Raw genomic sequence first — 17,287 nt, forward strand, 5'->3', positions numbered from 1 at the left:
ATTCATATACTAGTTACGAGATAATAGGAATGGTCCTTTATTTTTCAAAATTACTGTATTAGTCCCTATCATCGAATTTACAAACATGATCCCATGCTTCACAAAAATTACAAAAATTGACCTTATATATAAAAGAGAACATTATAAAAATAATCTAAATAGTATATTATCAATCAAACAATCCGTCACAATGCTTCCCACTTTATAAAAGTAAATAATAAGAACATGGTTATTGTGGTCAAACCAATAATTAGGAATGGCAACGGGGCGGGGCGACATATCCCATACCTGAACCCGATATTTATATTTGCCCCCGAACTCGACCCGAAACCCGACGGGTTTCTTATCGGGGCGCCCCGTCGGGGCTAAAAATATCCCCGAACCCGACCCGAAACCCGATATAGACCCGAAACCCGACCCAAAAATGGTGGCAGAAAAAATTAGGAAAACTACAATGAAACAATTGAGAAATTAAAACCTTACAAATGCTTAAAATACAAATAAGTTCTTAACATAAGTGAACCAAATAGAAATTACTAAAGTCTAATATTGTAACTAAATTCATCATAATAGTGAGAAATTGGGAATACGTGACGGGATTGAAGGTTAGAGTCTTCGGGTGGCTGAAATGGGTTAGAGGGATGAAATCTCATTATATATATATATATATATATATATATATATATATATATATATATATATATATATAATTTTTCGGGTCGGGGCGGGTCGGGGCATGCATACCCCACTCCCTGACCCGAACCCGAACTAAAAACCCGATAATGACCCGAAACCCGACCCAAAAACCGATAAGAGTGACCCGCCCCGCCCCAAAATCTTCGGGGTTCGGGTTTTCTCGTCGGGTTCGGGTTTTTTTGCCATCCCTACCAATAATAAACCTTTTTGGGCCTAAGAATATTAAATATAGTGATCCGTGATATTTAGACCTATTGGGCTAAACATGTTAGGTAACCCAAATACTAGGAAAACCCGGTCTAAAACAGTGTTGAATATACTCAGCAAACCGCCCGGTCCACTGTTAGCTTCTTCTGTGAAAGATGAACAGGTGATGTTGAGTTTGGACTTTGGGCGCTTGAAAGTTCAAGTGGAAGAAGCTAGGGCACGCTTTCTCCCTCTGCATCGTCGTCAAGTTTTTTTGTGATAAAAATTGGCCTCAGATAGGGCAAATGCCGTTCATATCGCAAACGCAGAGGCAATCGGATTACAATCTCATACCTGCAAGCTGCCCAATCGTCATCGACAATGGCGCATCTTACTTCAGAATTGGGTAAAATTAAAATTTTCTGATAAAAGTTTGATATTGTTCTTAAAGCTACTCGACACATCATTTGTACTGTACATGCGTTCGTGAGTGTGTTGATATTGCTATTATGTTCGTGTGTGCTGGTTGTAGATGGGCAGGAGAGAGTGAACCTCGGATCATCTTTCGCAACATTGTTCAGAGGCCTCGCCACAAGATAACAGGTATACTAACTCCTATTTTACAACTTTGTGTTGATTGTTTGATTAATTGCGATGAAACGCTTGTTCTCTTCCTGACCTTCTTATACTCATTCCATTTCGTCATTCTCAGGAAATGCCATGCTTTGATTTTGAAAATTCAAATTATTTTCTTTCCCCGCTGAAGTTATTTGATTTTTGTGTGAAATATTATTACATGTTTATTATTATTATTTTTTCTTTACTATGTAGTGACATATTGAAAAGAGATATTGGTAAATTAATAACATAATGTATATCCAATTAAGATTTCATAAGCAGAAAGTTTGTCATAAGTCTAAACACATAGCTTCTTTAAATGATTGATACCTGAAAGATACAAGGCATGTGCTTTTCAGCTATGTCTAGTATTTTTGTGATGTTGTCTAAAGATAAACGAGGGATGATGGATGGAAGATGTCTCATGAGCTACATTGAGGATCTCATTATCTTTAGGGTTTTAACAACACTGCACATAACCGATAGCAATTCTTGTTAAGATTTTTAGAGAATTGATTCAAGAACTATATGGCAATGTGGAAAAACTCCATATGTTAGTAACCATTTTTTTCTTTTTTCTTATGCACTTATGCACAGGGGAAACAGTGACAATTGTTGGTGACCATGATCCTGCTTTGCTAAAGTACTTTGATTGCACCCGTTCTGGACCACGTTCAGCATTCGATAATGATGTTGTCTTCCAGTTTGAGATAATGGAATATGTAAGCTTTTCATCTTTAGTGATGCTTGAGTTAACCATGAAAACAATCTTAAAATTGCAGATTTGTATGATTTTGTTTAGTTTTCTTTATCTCTGGTAAATAACCTTGGTTGCTTTTTCCTTGTAGATTCTTGACTTTGCATTTGATAGATTAGGGGCCGATGAATCTCCGGTACATCTGCATACTTATTTTGTTCTTTTCAAGTTGTCATTAGATCATATATAAGTATATAACCATGACATGCATATTTCTAGTTGTATTATATTTGCTAACAATTTGTTATTTTCTTTGTCATTGATGTCAGAACAGATTAATCATCCTATCCTCATTACAGAATGTGCATGCAATCCAGTACAATCACGTAGTAAAATGGCTGAACTTTTATTTGAAACATACGGGGTTCCTTCTATAGGTATGAAACATATGAATTTTAACTTGTAATTTATTCATTATTTGTTTATTTTTCTTATTTTAACCATCTTTATTTCTCAGCTTTTGGTGTGGATGCTGCTTTCAGCTATAAGTACAATCAAAAACTTGGAATTTGTGATAGAGATGGTCTCGCAATTTGCTCAGGGTTTTCCACAAGCCATGTGATCCCTGTATGTGTGTGTATATAATACTTATATATATATATATATATATGTGTGTGTGTGTGTGTGTGTGTGTTTATGTAATTTTTGGTTATGTAGACAATTTGACAAAGTTTCTATTTACTCCATTGTCTCATTTGAATTCAGTTTATCAATGGAGAGCCTGTTTATGAAGCATGTTGTCGTACAAATGTTGGTGGTTATCATGTCACTGATTACCTAAAGCAACTTCTATCACTTAAATATCCACATCACATGTGAGAATAGAATTTTTATGTTTCCTTGTAATCATGTTTGAGACTTCCATGAGTATCTTTTGACATCTTGGAATGTATAAAACAGGGCAAGGCTTACATGGGAAAAAGTAGAAGATTTGAAAATGGAACATTGTTATATCACCCTCGATTATGCTTCGGAAGTTAGATTGTTTCAGGTTTTATGATATCATCAACTCTATATTTAATAAATTTTCCCTCTACTCTTCTAGACTTAACAAGCTTTCTAGGGTTATTTTCAAATTATTAGAATGGTGATGACATTATCGTCCTTTGCACAAACGAGAGATTGAAGTCTGTAAAAAAAAATTAATTTTTGTCTCATCCACATTAATCCCACTGCCGGTCTGTAGTACAATCATGACATCTCCTTTATCTTATTGTCTCATAAGTACAACTTGTTCTGTCATGTCATGTGTACTGTCAGTACAACATGATATGCTATTTTGTTGTGTCATGTCATGTTAGTACAACATGTTTTGTTGTGTTATGTCATGTCACTGCAACTTTCTGTTGTGTCAGTACAACTTGTTCTGTCATGTCATGTCAGTACAACCTTTTGTCATGTCATGTCAGTACAACCTGTTCTGCTATGTCATATCATATCAGTACAACTTGCTCTGCTTTGTCATGATGCCATCTGTTCTGTCCTGCTATGTCGTATCAGTGAATCTTGTTAGTACAACATGTTCTGTCCTGTCTTTTCAGTACAACCTTTTGTGTCATGTCATGTTATTACACCCTATCTGTTTTGTTGTGTCATGTCATGTCAGTACAACCTACCTGTTCTATTGTGTCATGTCATGTCAGTACAACCTACCTTTCTGTTGTGTCATGTCATGTCAGTCCAACCTGTTCTGTGGTGTCATGATGCCATCTGTTATGTCGTGTCATGTCATGTCATATCAGTGAATCTTGTTATGTCCTGTGCAACAAACGAAGGCTAAAGATTTTAACCTTTTGAAATTTAATATTACAGAAAGGGGGAAAAGAAGCTGAAGAGAAGACCAGGTGTTGGCAACTTCCATGGACACCAACACCAGTGGAAGAGCCACCTTCAGAAGAGGAGATTGCTAGGAAAGCAGCCTTAAGGGAAAAACATGGCCAAAGGTTACGGGAAATGGCCGAGGCAAAAAGATCTTCAAAAATTAATGAATTAGAAAATGAATTAAAGGGGTTGGAGTTTCTTATACAACAACTTAGACATGTAAATGGAAATGATATTCCATCTTTCTTGGCTGAGACTGGTTACATTTCTAAGCAAGAAATTGAATCTGCTATTGTTAAAGTAACACAATCATTAAGGAAAGCTAAAGGAGAGCAAGATGAAATTGAAGAGAAACAAGATCCTTCTGCAACAGAAAAGTATACCCTCATTGATATTCCTGACAATATGTTAACCCCAGAACAGGTATTGTGTATATTGCACTTGTCACTTTTAAATGCAAGAAATAGCAACGTACTTTTATTCATTTGTTTATTCTAGCATCATACTTTCATGTATTTGTATTACAAACAATCAAACTTAATAAAAGGCTATATTTGGGTAGATTTCTCAAAATACAATGCCTAGATAACAAGATTTTGTAAGTATAATGCTGGAATATGAAGAAATGAAAGTTGGATTCTATGCTAAATAAAAAAAAATGAAATTATGTTGCTATCTCTTGCATTTATCCATATTTGAAATTCAATTTCATCATGTGTTTAGTTGCCAAAAGAACAACACATTCCATATTGATGGATGGAATAAATTGAATTCCATTCATGTTCTTTTACTTAAAGACGAAAATACCCTTGTTATATACTATATATATTAAAGGCTTAATCTAAAAAAAACCCTTATATTTTGTGTTTTTTCCGGATTAAATCTCAATTTTTTTTAACTGAAAAAAATCTTGTATTTTTTCAAGTTTCCCGATTTGGCCCTTTTAGTCATTTTTTGCCAAAAAAAAATTGTAAAATGTGAGTTTTTTCAAGAAAAACTAAAAAAGTTGAGGGTTTATTTGGAAGCATTTAGAAGGTTAAAGGTTTTTTTTGGAAAAAAATACAAAGTTGAGGGCTTTTTTCTGGAAAAATGAAAAAATACAAGGTTTTTTTAGGCAATTTTTTTGTTGAGGTTTAATCTGGAAAAAACACAAAATATAAGTTTTTTTTTTAGATTAAGCCTATATTAAAATGAATAGATATAAAAAAATAAATATAAGTGAAAATATAAAAAAAATATTCAATTTTTGTTATTGAATCCCATTCCTATTTCTACAAACCAAACACATGACAGATTCCAACATAAAAACATTAACATAACCAAACTCCACCCTTAGTCATTTAATCTGGTATTCTTTGTAACCTTGTATGGAATTTAGCTAACCTTGGAATATAATATTTATGGTTTAATTAATAGATCAAGGAAAAGAAAAGACAACTATTTCTGAAAACCACATCAGAAGGAAGACAAAGAGCAAAACAAAAGCGTTTTGAAGAAGAGTTAGAACGCGAAAAACGTAACAAGGAAGATGAACAAAGACGACTGTATGTTATCTACCTTCCTTTCATCCCCTTCATCTTTCTAAAAACACATATCATATTCATATGAATAAACTTATAATTTCTATTTTCTGCTAAATGCAAGAAATAACAATGTACTTTCAACTTTTCCTTATTAACACTTTGTACTATTAAAACAATCTATCTATTGTTTTTCAAACTACATTGCTGTAATATGAATTAATGAAAGTATGATGCTGTATACTATAATCATCAAAAGGCCAAATTACAGAACCATTATAGTTTGGGGAATTTTGTGGTTTAACCACTTATACTTAGTTTTTTTTCCAATCAAAATATAAAGAATTTGACATTTTTTTTCCAAGTTAACCATTTTGACCTGATGACCAGTCAAAATGGTTAATTTGAAGGTTTTGTGGTGAAACCTGATATAAGAAAATTATGGGGGGAAACTGATATATCAGGTCAAAGTGGTTAGTTTGAAAAAAAGTCCAAAACTTTTTTATTTTAATTGGAAAAAGTGAAATATTAGTAGTTAAACTGCAAAACTGCTCACAATATAATATCTATCTATTATTAATTTTTTTGTAGTTTGCCTCAAACAAATTATTGAAAGTACATTGCTATTTCTGGCATTAATTTGAATTAAAAAGTCTGAAACTTTCATGGTTTGATTGGAAAAAAAAAAATAAGTATCGGTAATTAAACCGCAAACGCCCAAAATATAATCTTCTGTTTGTTTTTTTTTTTTTTTTTTTTTTTCCCCTTAAATGAATCAATGAAAGTACAACCCTTTTATTTTTCCATAATCTGAAAAAAAAATCTGAAACTTTTATGCATTGATTGGAAAAAGAAATAAAGCATTGGTACAATTTATTTATTTATTTTGTTGTAGAGAGAATCCGGAACTTTACATGGAGAAATTGCGAATAAAATACAACGATTTATCTGAAAAAGTGGAACAGAGAAAAAGACAAAAAACAAATGGAAACAACCATGGAAATGAAAACAATAATGTGTCTGGAGGTGTTGGTCGTGGAGAGAGACTGAATGCTGCCCAAAAGGAGAGAATGCGTCTTTTGACAACCGCTGCTTTTGATAGAGGGAAAGGGGAGGATACTTTTGGAATTAAAGATGAAGATTGGCAATTATATAAAAAAATGAGTAAAGATAATGATGATGAAGATGAGGGCCCCAATGAGGATGAAGCTGAGCTCACACGTGTTGCTTCTAGACTCCGGGTTAGTTTTTTTTTTTTTTTTAAAATATGATATCTGTTAAAGTAACTTTTAGCTGAATGTGTACAATGACCGTTTTACCCTTCATGGCTTGCAAAGGAGCCTAATTCCCACAAAGAGTCCAACCAAAACGATTAAAATGCCAAATCTTTATCCATAAAAGTAACATTAGCCAAAAAAATGTGTGACTTGACCGACTGTATTACCCTTCATGAATGCAATGAATGAGCCTAGCCAGAATGTTTGAATTGACCGTTTTACCCTTCATGGCTCCCATAAGAGCCCAATGCAAACAAGGGGCCATCCGAAAGTGTAAATGGACCTTTTTACCCTCATTGGATGGCATAAGAGCCCAGTCAAAATGATTAAAATGACCGTTTTACCCTTAATGGTTGGCATAAGAACCCAGTTCCCACAAGGAGCATAGCCACAAATGTGTAGGTTGACCGTATGTAAATTGACCGTTTTACCCTTAATGGCGCTAGAGCCCACAAGGAGCCCAGCCAAAAATGTATAGTTTGACAGTTTTACCCTTAATAGCAGGGTTAGAAGCCTAGTGCCCACATGAAGCTCAACCAAGTTGTGCAAATTTACTGTTTTACCTTTATTAGATGAAAAACCAAATCTTTTTTAACTTAGTAAAAGTAACATTATTAAAAAAACGTGTAAAATGACCGTTTTACCCTTGAATGACAGGAAATAGACCCGACATTCTTTCCGAAATCAGAGGCCAGCTCCTCCGGCAGCGAACCACCACGTTTCCGACCTTTAACGCAGGAAGACTTCCAGATTCTGATCGGAGTGGAAAGATTCCGGTGCCCGGAGATTCTTTTCCACCCAAACCTAATTGGAATTGAACAAGCAGGGTTAGACGAGATGGCTGGGGTATCAATGCAAAGGCTCAAATCAAGAGCTCAAAGATTGGATTTGGAAGAAGAGGTGATTGGAATCACCAATTCCGTCCTCATAACCGGTGGGAGTTGTCTTTACCCTGGAATGAGTGAACGTTTAGAAGCCGGAATCAGAATGATGAGGCCATGTGGGACCCCCATAAGGATCCTTAAAGCGTCGGATGCTGTACTTGACACGTGGCGTGGTGCTGCTTCTTTTGCATCCACCATGCATTTCTCACGACAGGTTTTTAATAAGATGGATTATTATGAGAAAGGTGAAGATTGGCTTCGTCAATACCAATTGAAGTATACATTTTAACATTTTAATTTTCGATTATATCATATCTTGTTGTTTATAGATTCAAATATAACCTATTTAGGTTAGCTGGTTAATACCTAATGGTCATTGCATGGGACTAATTAAACTTTCTTTCAACTATTTCTCCAATTTGCTTTCCTTTTTCCAAATGGATAAATTGGTAATGATGTGTGTGTATATATATATATATATATATATATATATATATATATATATATATATATATATATATATATATATATATATGTGTGTGTGTGTGTGTGTGTGTGTGTGTGTAACACGAAACAAAATTAGGACGAAAATCGAATTTCAAATTTGTGTTTGTGTCATGTATAAGAAAAACAATGTTGTGTCATGTTATGCTCATGTTCAACATTCGTTACACTAAGAACACAAAACGTCGTGTCCGTATTCAAAAGTTGTGTAGATTTAGTAGCATTCTATGTTTTTATATTTTTTTTTGTCGTGTTATTCGTATCTAATTGATATTTTTTAAAAGAACGGAAATCCTTTACGAAGGCTATACATTAGTTACATTTATATATGAAAAATCAAGATATGGTGATATAACGTAAGGTCTTCCAAAAGTGGAACATGTGTTAGAAGTGCGTTCGATTGATTCAATATCGATGAATCTCGAAAAGAGGATTGTGGTAAGAATGGGTTTCGTTCGAGCGCTCGAAAATAATATTCCAAAGTTTTCGTATGTTCTCTGTTACTTGTGTGGATAAGTCCTATGTTATATAGTATAGAATTTCAGTCATAGGGATCAATTGTCATTCAGGTACTAGTATCTGTAAATCAACTCGAGAGATCTTTTAAGAACAGGAACAAGCGTAGACAGAGGAGAGAGTTAGAGTGACTCGTTCAGAAGCGATTAGTCGCTTCTCGAATGCCCCTTTCCTTCGCTACTAGGAGAGTCGCTAATCTAAAAACACAAAAAAACTTGAGGCTTGACATTACCGTCTTAAGTCACATTTTACAAAATTATCGTCTTAAGTCACACTTTACAAACGAAAAAAACTTGAGGCTTGACATTACGGTGGTTCCTTCGCTACACACACACAAAATTACCGTCTTAAGTCACACTTTACAAACGATGTGGTTCGCCCCCGCTTAAAAAACTTGAGGCTTGACATTGCCGTTGAGTCCCTATCAAGAAGAATCGTCAATTATGATCAAGCACCAGTTGTACATATATTTCTCTGTATTTAAATTACAATCATTCCATGTAGAGTCTCTAATATCCGACTTACCTTTTGTACAAATCTCTATTTATGTACCTGTGTAATCAGTGAATAGAATATGAATTACAAGTCTCTGTAGTTGCGTCTTATATCATTTAGAACCATGAGTTTTGTTGAGCCGTGTTCTTATTAATGGACAAAAACACACTATCGTGTCATGTCGTGTTCGGGTTAAGAAAAAATAATCCGTGTCACGTCGTGCTAGACAAAAACACAGAACGACTGTCTGATTTGTCACCCTTATATAATATATAATCAAAATATCATGGTTTTATGCAATTTACCGGATAGTTTATTAACAACTAATAAAATTAATAACAAAAATATGTTTGTTGTGGTGTAACTAGAGGTGCAAAACACGACCGCGTAAAAAAATGGTAACATAATCTGAACCGGATATTTTAAAACCAGTTTAATTATAATCGAACAAAAGGTTTGATGTCAGTCTAAAAAGAAATTATAAACCGGTTTTTAGATTGTTTTTTCTGTTTTTTTTTTTTAAGGTGAACCAAACCAGTTTTTCAACCGAAAATAACCGATGTTTTAACTTAATTTCATTTCAAAGAAGTTAAAAATCGAACCAATTTAAATGGAAACCTCTTAGGGCCTAAAAATATTAATATAGTAATCAGTATTCCGTGATATTTGAACCAATAACTATTGGGCTAACATGTTAGGTGGCCCAAAAACTAAAAAAAATCCTTCCTCAAACAAAACAATAGTTGATTATACCAATCAAACTGTCTGGTCTATCTACTGTTGGCTACTTCTGTGCAAGATAAACAGGTGCTCAGTTTTGACTTGGGTCGCTTGAGAGTTCTAAGTGGAAGAAGTTAGGGCACGCTTTCCCTCTGCATCATCAGTCTAAGTTCTTTTTTGTGATCCAAAGTGTGAGTCAAATAGAGTAAATTCCGTTCATTTCGCAAACGCAGATGCAATCAGGTTACAATCTCAAACCTGTAAGCTGCCCAATCGCGCATCTTGTTTCAGAATTGGGTAAAATTGAAAAATTCTGATACTACCCGTTGAACTTATTTGGAATTTTTTTGAAATATTACATGTTAAGTTTTTTTTACTACGTCTTGACAGATTGAAAAAAGAGAATGTGTGTGAAATTAGACTTCATAAGCAGTTTGTCAAGCAGTTGTGTGATGTTTGTTAAGGTTGACAAAGTCGATTTTACTAACTTCCTTAAATTTGGATCCGGGGCTCTTCTCTATGTTTTTTCTTTTTCTAGGTTTGAAGAGTAGACATGATTGATAGTACATTTAATTCAATGTAGGTTAAATACTTCAAATGATAGACAATTTTGTTAAGATACCTAAAAAATTGGTTTAAGAATGTAAGCTTGATCCACCTTCATCTTTAGTTAGTATATGATTAGCAAGAAACAATCTTTAAGTTGCAAATGTTATGCTTGTATGATTTTGACGCACGTCCACCTGATAGTTTACTTATAAATTATAATAGAAGAAATAAGTTAGGGACAGTTTAGTCAATTCATGTTTGAGTCGGTTAGAGGCAGTTAGACATGTGTGAGGGTTTCTTGTGAAATTCATTAATCCAGCGACAATTTATCATCATTTCATCTGTTTTTCCTTTGATTCTTGGTTATTGCTTATCAAATTGGTATAGAGTCTGGTGGTATTTTTCCAATTGTCATTTTCTTTTATAAAATAGAAAAATTCCAAAACAAAGTTGTGATACTTTGGATTATGTTAATATCATATATCTTCGATAGTTTTATAAGTGTAACTCATCTCGAAGGTAATTTTTTTATGCAGAGCCAGCTGGATTATATGGTTGATGGGACATTCATTTAATGATTCTTCGGCTTTTCCTCTCGTTACTCAAGTGCAATCAATTCAAATTCTTAAATAAACCTGTTATACCGGATCATTTTCACTTTTCCCCATCTATTTCAAGCAATTTAAAAACCCTAGTTTAAATTTGTTTGCTACTTCCAAACAATGGCTGTAGTTTCTAATCATGTTTCTTTTGAAGAAGAGTCTTCATTGCCGACTCTTACTTCTCAGTCAAGCAATTGTCAAGCCATTTTGAATCCATCCAAGTATCCTGAACCTCTTCAGATTATGGTGGAATGTATGAAATGTTCTTTTCTAAGCAGAGCTTTGTCAACAGCTAAAGAGGTTCCATTGAGAATCGTCACTCTAGCATTCACTACAGCAATTGTCAACAAAGTGAACGATACAATTTCTTTTGAAATTCAAGGTGGAAAGCGAACAACCATTTCTAAGACAAATTTTGCAAAACTTTTATGTCTTCCAACTCAAGGACCATATGTTACTCCAACAAGTGAAGAGCTCATTGATATGTTCAATTCTATGGGTCATGAACCTTATATGAAGAAGGTGTCTGATTTCAAAAAGAGCAAACTTCCTGCTGTTTGGAGTCTGCTATTTGGTTTCATTCTTCGTGGCTTAACAAGTCGTACTGGTGGATTGGATGCTGGACCCAAAGAGTTATTGTCTCTTATGTATGGGTTATATAAAGGTGTGAAGGTTGATTTTGCTACTGTGCTTTGGGGTGAATTTGTTGATAGCATCAAACATTCCAAAAGGGCAACTGAACTTTCTTCACATAGATTTTGGGGTTTAATAGTTTCTCAGGCTTATGAATTTCATAAAATTCCAATTGAAGTGTCTGAAGTTCCGAAGATGGTGGTTCATCAAATTAGTATTCCGACCAAAGTTGATCAGTCTCATTTCTCTTTTGTTGGTCAGATTCCTGAAGAAATGTTGAGTTTGATTAAATGTCCAAATAAGATTTTGGATCAATACAGGGCTTCTCTTATCATTCCTTACCCTGTTCGACCAGCACCTAAAGAAGGAGAAGATGTTAAACTTACAAAAATGATTAGGAAGAAAAGAAAAACTCCACTTGTTAGGAGTAAACTTGGTTCGACAAATGATAAAACTGAATTTATGAAAAAGTCAAAGCGAGTCAAGAAACCAAGGATTGTTGAAGAACCGGTTGTTGAAGAAGAGGACATGCAAGAACATCAGGGTGGTTTGAATTTTGAAGAGGATATTTCTATAACCACAGCTCTAACAATTGTCACTTCTTTAGTGGAGACAATTTTGATGTCTACCGTTACAATTCCAGTCGAAACTACATTGATTGAGACAGTACCCATTTCAGAACCCGTTGTCGAAAACTCTATTTCTGAACCAATGTCTATCTTTGAACATTTGACCATGTCTGAAACTCATATTTCTACTTCAGATCATTCGGAAGCTACAATTTCTGAAAGACCTTTAAAGAATACATTAGGGAATGTTTTTATAGATGAAGAAGAAGAAGTGATTGATGGATATGTGTTTAAGGCCGGGGAAGATCCTTTTTTTGATGATGTTGTCGATGATTTTGAGATGGCTGCTCTTGGTGAAGACTTTGTTGCTTCTGATGAAGAGGATGATGAAGATGATAATCAGTTGATGTCTAAAAGAGATTTTAAGAAGTTGAATCGTAAGCTTAATGTTGTATTACGATCTCTTGATTCCAATACTCAGTCTGCCCAACATTCGAATCAAGAAAAAATGCTTGCTGATTGGTCGGTCACGCTTTCCGATCAAAACAAAAAGATTGATTCATTAACAAATGGTTTGAATCTTTTTAAAGATCACATAAATATTGAAACCAAGTCCCAAATGAAGAAGGTACAAGAAGTTATGTTTAATGAGTGCAAAAAGCTTCTTGATGAAATCTCGAAGATGAGAGAAGAGAATGAGAAGTCTTTAAACAAGGCATTTAGTGATCTCAAAAGTGAACATGAAAATTCTCTCAAAAGTCTATATGAATCTCTTACTGAAGCGAAACAAAGAGAAATTACTTTACAAAATGAGTTGACGAAAGCGTTAGCCCATATCGAGTTTCTTCGTTCTTACACGAATGTTGTTAATCCAGAAGAACTTGCAAAACAGGTTGAGACTCAAATGGTTGCATCTCATCTCAAGTCTCTACAACCTGTTATCGAAACATACCCAAACAGTGTTCCGAAGGTATCTTTGTCACCTTCTAAACAAGGGGGAGGAGAAAGTCAGCAATTCAATATCATGACTCCAGAGATCATTCTTATATCATCCGAAGGTACTTCTTCTGTTCCATCTTCTGAAGCTACGTTTCTTGCAACCTTACCATCTACCATATCAAACACTGTTGCATTTCCTGTTTCTACTCAATTCACAAAGAGTATTCCTTTGCCATTATCAAAACCTCTTTCAATTGGTTCCACTGCTGTTACTACAATGCTTTTATCAAGTTCTGAACCAAATTCTTCAAAAGGAAAAGAAAATATGGAAGTGCTAAGTAAGGAAGAATTGAGACAGAGAAGAGCTGAGGAAAGAAATCGTTCTCAAGAGAAGTTGGATGCAGAGCATGTTAAAAGATTTGCTGAAGAAGAAAATGTGGGAGCTGAGAATAGGGTAAACTTGATAAGAAGTCTGGGATTTTCTGAAAATACTGTGTTTGACCTTGTTCCCAAAGAAAGCTGCTCAGTTATCAATTCTTTGGAAAAGCAATTTGATTTTCCTATATCTCCAAGGGCATATGGCTATCCTATAATGAGTCCAAAGACTAATGAAAATATTGGTGATTTGTCATATAACGAAAGACTTGTTCGTTTCTATGCTCTTGTTGGGAAACCTTCAGAATATTCCTGGAGTCCAAAGATTATTAGAAGCGTTGAGTCTGTCATAGAAACAGAAAGTTTTGAAAATGTGTTTCAGAATTTCAAGTTTATTGTTCGGAGAGACATTATGGATGATATTACTTTCACGATTGCCGATTTCCCAAATTTGAATCCACATGATTTAATTGTTTTATTGAAGCTCTTAAAAGACCCAAATTCTGTTGCGATGCACTCTATCAAGACTTTTCTCTGTTACTATTACAGAGACGTAGCTCGAACTGATATAGTCTTGGCTGGAGCTATAAATCAGAAAGTAAAGTTACCAAATAAAGAGGCTGAAGGAATTGATAATATTGGTGCTGGAGAAATTGTTACAAAACCAACATGGGGTTCGACTTATTCAGTTAAGGTAGCAGGTGGTAGATCAAAGAAAGTATTCTTCAGGATGAATGAGAAAGAGAGGTTCCCTAATAACGTGTTGGAGGGAATAATTCAAAGGATTATGTTGAATTCTAAGAATTCGGAATCTGTGAGAAAGAAAGCTGTGGATATGCTAAGATGGTGGTTGAAGATCAGAGAAGTTTTGTTGGAATTGGTTCCTGTTTTATTCCCAGATTTGATGAAAGATTAATATCCGAAGTGACCGTCATTGTTGAGTGTCGAATTAGTTGTGGCAGTCATGACTTCCAAAGTTTAGGACCTAACATGATAGGTGGCCCACGAACCCGGTCTCAAATAGTGGTTTAACTTTACTCAGCAAATCGCCCTGTCCACTGTTAGCATCTTCTGTGAAAGATAAAAAATAAACAAGCAATGTTCCGTTAAGACTTTGGGTGCTTGAAAGTTGCAGAATTGGGTAAAATTAAAATTTTCTGATAAAAGTTTAATATTGTTCTTCAAGCTACCTGAACCATCATTTGTAATGTACATATATTTGTGGGTTTGTTGATGTTGCTACTATGTTTGTATGTTGGTGAATTAATGTATATCCAGTTAAGATACCAGCCAATTAGGTTTAGCTATGTCTAGCAATTTTTTTATATTCATTAATATTGCCTGATGAGCTACATTGAGGATTTCATAATCTTTAGGGCTTTAACAATAGTACACATAACTGATAGTAATTGCAATTCTTGTTAAGATTAGGGAATTGATTCAAGAACATATATTGAGGATAAAGGTTGCCTGATTATACATTGAGGATTTCATAATCTGTTAATAACCATTTTTTCTGTTTTCTTTATGCAGGGGAAACGGTGACAATTGTTAGTGACCATGATCCTACTTTGATTGCACCTGTTCTAGAGCAATAAAAATAAAATAAAAAAATAAAAATAAAAAATTAACTTTTTTTCCATTAACATCAGCCCCACTCTGAGTCCATAGTACAACCTGATGTGTCTTGTTTGTACATTGTTTGTACAACATGTTATGTACATATGTCCAACATGGGAAATGGTTTGAGGCAAAAAGATCTTCAAAATTTAATGAATTAAAGGGTTCGGAATTTCTTATACAACAACTTAGACATGTAAATGGAAATCATTAGGGGTGAGCGCGGTGCGGTTCGGTGCGGTTATTAGCCAAAACCTCACCACTAACCGCAAATGCGGTTAATCCATTTTTAAAACCGCTTGGTGCGGTTATTTTTGTGGTGCGGTTAAGCGGTTATTTTTGCGGTGCGGTTTTGTTTTTTCTGTGTTGCGGTTATTAACCGCATGGATTTGATACGGTTATTTTGTGTGGTTTTAACCACAGTGTGGAGTTCAAATGGTTTTAAGAGTTCAAATATATTATTTGTAATAATAAAAAAACCATAATGTATAAGACAATTAGCTTAAATCACAAACAATTAATATCTTAAAAACGTCAAATCAATAGTAATTGACAATAAATTTCTTAAAACCGTCTAATTTCACCATTTTTCAATGATAAACATAACAAAAAAGCATATTTTTGTCTTCTAGTATTTTATTCATCCTTCATTCATGCAACTTGTCTTATTTTTAATATTTAATATATTAATAATTAATAAAAAAAGTTGTATATAATATATGCGGTGCGGTGCGGTTTTTTTGCGGTTTTTGAAAACTAATAACCGCACCGCACCGCAAATTTGCGGTTTTTAAAAAATAAAAAACCTCACCATCGGTTTTTATGGCGGTTGCGGTTTATCGGTTGCGGTTTATGCGGTTTTTGCGGTTAATTTTAGTTGCGGTATGGTTTTTGCTCACCCCTAGAAATCATATTCCATTTTTCCTGATTGAGACAGGTTATGTCTCCAAACAAGAAATTGAATCTTCTATTTTTAAAGTAACTCAATTATTAATGAAAACTAAAGGAGAGCAAGATGAAATTGAAGAGATACATGATCCTTTTGCAACAGAAAAATATACCCTTATTAATATTCTAGACAATTTGCTAACTCTAGACTCCAGAACAAGTATTTTATACGTTGGATTTTTCACCTCTAAATGCAAAAAAATAACAATTTACTTTCATGGTTTGTTTATTATTAGAATCCTACTTTCATATGTTCTTATTACAAGATTGTAATAAAAGACCTACACGGTTATTAGACAATTAATATACTTTATTATTATAGGGGTGCAAAGTGTAATTATGTAATCCATATATATTTCTTATGTACTCTATTATTGAGTGATATACAATACGTGATTTTCACCAAGATTATCTTGGTATCAGAGCCTGTTTTCTCGGCAACCCTAATTGCCGCCAACTTCCTTCAACACCTCCGACTGAACAATGGCCTTAATCGCTGCTTTCTCTACATCTGAGAAAACTTCTCACAATTCTCACAAGTTCGGTTTCACTCTTTCTCCCACAAACTATGGTTTTTGGAAAACCATGATTCATCCGTTTCTTGTCACAAACAATCTTATTGGTTATATCGATGGTTCCATTCCCTGTCCATCTAAAACAATTGATCAGACCAGTTCTTCAGACAAAGAAACCACCACAGAAACTCAGCCAAACCCTAACTATCAGATTTGGATTTCCAATGACGCCCATGTTAGGATGTTGCTCATCTCAACAATATCAGAGGCTGCCTTTCCACATGTTCAAGGCACTACTACATCCCGTGAAGTTTGGCTCTCACTAGAACGTGCATATGCCCCACACACGTCTTCTAGGGAATATACGCTCAAAACACAGTTACTAAAGATACAGATGAAGGGTGATGAAACATCAGAAGCCTACCTCAATAGAGCAAAAGAATATGCCGATGCCTTATCCAACATTGGTGAAGCTTTCAAAGAAAAAGATTTGGTTATGCTTGTTATTGCAGGCCTTCGTGAAGATTATAATGGTTTAAAATC

The 17,287-nt window shown here is 34.4% G+C and overlaps 2 protein-coding genes across 6 annotated transcripts; both read left to right on the plus strand.

Moving 5' to 3' along the window:
* Positions 1–1,060: 1,060 nt before the first annotated feature.
* Positions 1,061–8,177, plus strand: ARP5 (actin-related protein 5). 2 transcript variants are annotated; one of them, XM_079019911.1, is made up of 12 exons: positions 1,061–1,288; positions 1,415–1,485; positions 2,098–2,222; positions 2,349–2,393; positions 2,532–2,634; positions 2,715–2,824; positions 2,963–3,072; positions 3,158–3,248; positions 4,070–4,501; positions 5,495–5,622; positions 6,494–6,839; positions 7,533–8,177. In XM_079019911.1, exons 1-12 carry the CDS (start codon positions 1,188–1,190, stop codon positions 8,046–8,048), a joined length of 2,178 nt encoding a protein of 725 aa, XP_078876037.1. In that variant the 5' UTR covers positions 1,061–1,187; the 3' UTR covers positions 8,049–8,177. The 2 variants fall into 2 exon arrangements, with proteins under 2 accessions (XP_078876037.1, XP_078876038.1); XM_079019912.1 differs by lacking the exons at positions 1,061–1,288; positions 1,415–1,485 and having other exon boundaries at positions 2,138–2,222; positions 2,527–2,634.
* Positions 8,178–10,048: 1,871 nt separating this feature from the next.
* On the plus strand, positions 10,049–14,964 carry LOC145072296 (uncharacterized). Of its 4 annotated transcripts, none has more exons than XM_079018698.1 (2): positions 10,049–10,291; positions 11,080–14,964. In XM_079018698.1, the coding sequence occupies exon 2, from the start codon at positions 11,266–11,268 to the stop codon at positions 14,575–14,577; it is 3,312 nt and encodes a 1,103-aa protein (XP_078874824.1). In that variant the 5' UTR covers positions 10,049–10,291; positions 11,080–11,265; the 3' UTR covers positions 14,578–14,964. The 4 variants fall into 4 exon arrangements, with proteins under 4 accessions (XP_078874824.1, XP_078874826.1, XP_078874825.1 ...); XM_079018700.1 differs by having other exon boundaries at positions 10,049–10,254; XM_079018699.1 differs by having other exon boundaries at positions 10,049–10,237.
* The last annotated feature ends 2,323 nt before the right edge of the window (positions 14,965–17,287 follow it).

This window comes from Lactuca serriola, chromosome 9, assembly GCF_051521515.1.
Source record: "Lactuca serriola cultivar US96UC23 chromosome 9, Lser_US96UC23_V15, whole genome shotgun sequence".
Lineage (NCBI taxonomy): Eukaryota > Viridiplantae > Streptophyta > Magnoliopsida > Asterales > Asteraceae > Lactuca > Lactuca serriola.

Bases quoted from the DNA above. Each gene is read 5' to 3' on its own strand.
- LOC145072296 (XM_079018698.1), top strand. From the start codon at position 11,266: ATGGCTGTAGTTTCTAATCATGTTTCTTTTGAAGAAGAGTCTTCATTG.
- ARP5 (XM_079019911.1), top strand. From the start codon at position 1,188: ATGCCGTTCATATCGCAAACGCAGAGGCAATCGGATTACAATCTCATA. The intron at 2,825-2,962 runs GTATGTGTGTGT...ATTTGAATTCAG, and splicing joins CCACAAGCCATGTGATCCCT to TTTATCAATGGAGAGCCTGT. The intron at 3,073-3,157 runs GTGAGAATAGAA...TGTATAAAACAG, and splicing joins CTTAAATATCCACATCACAT to GGCAAGGCTTACATGGGAAA.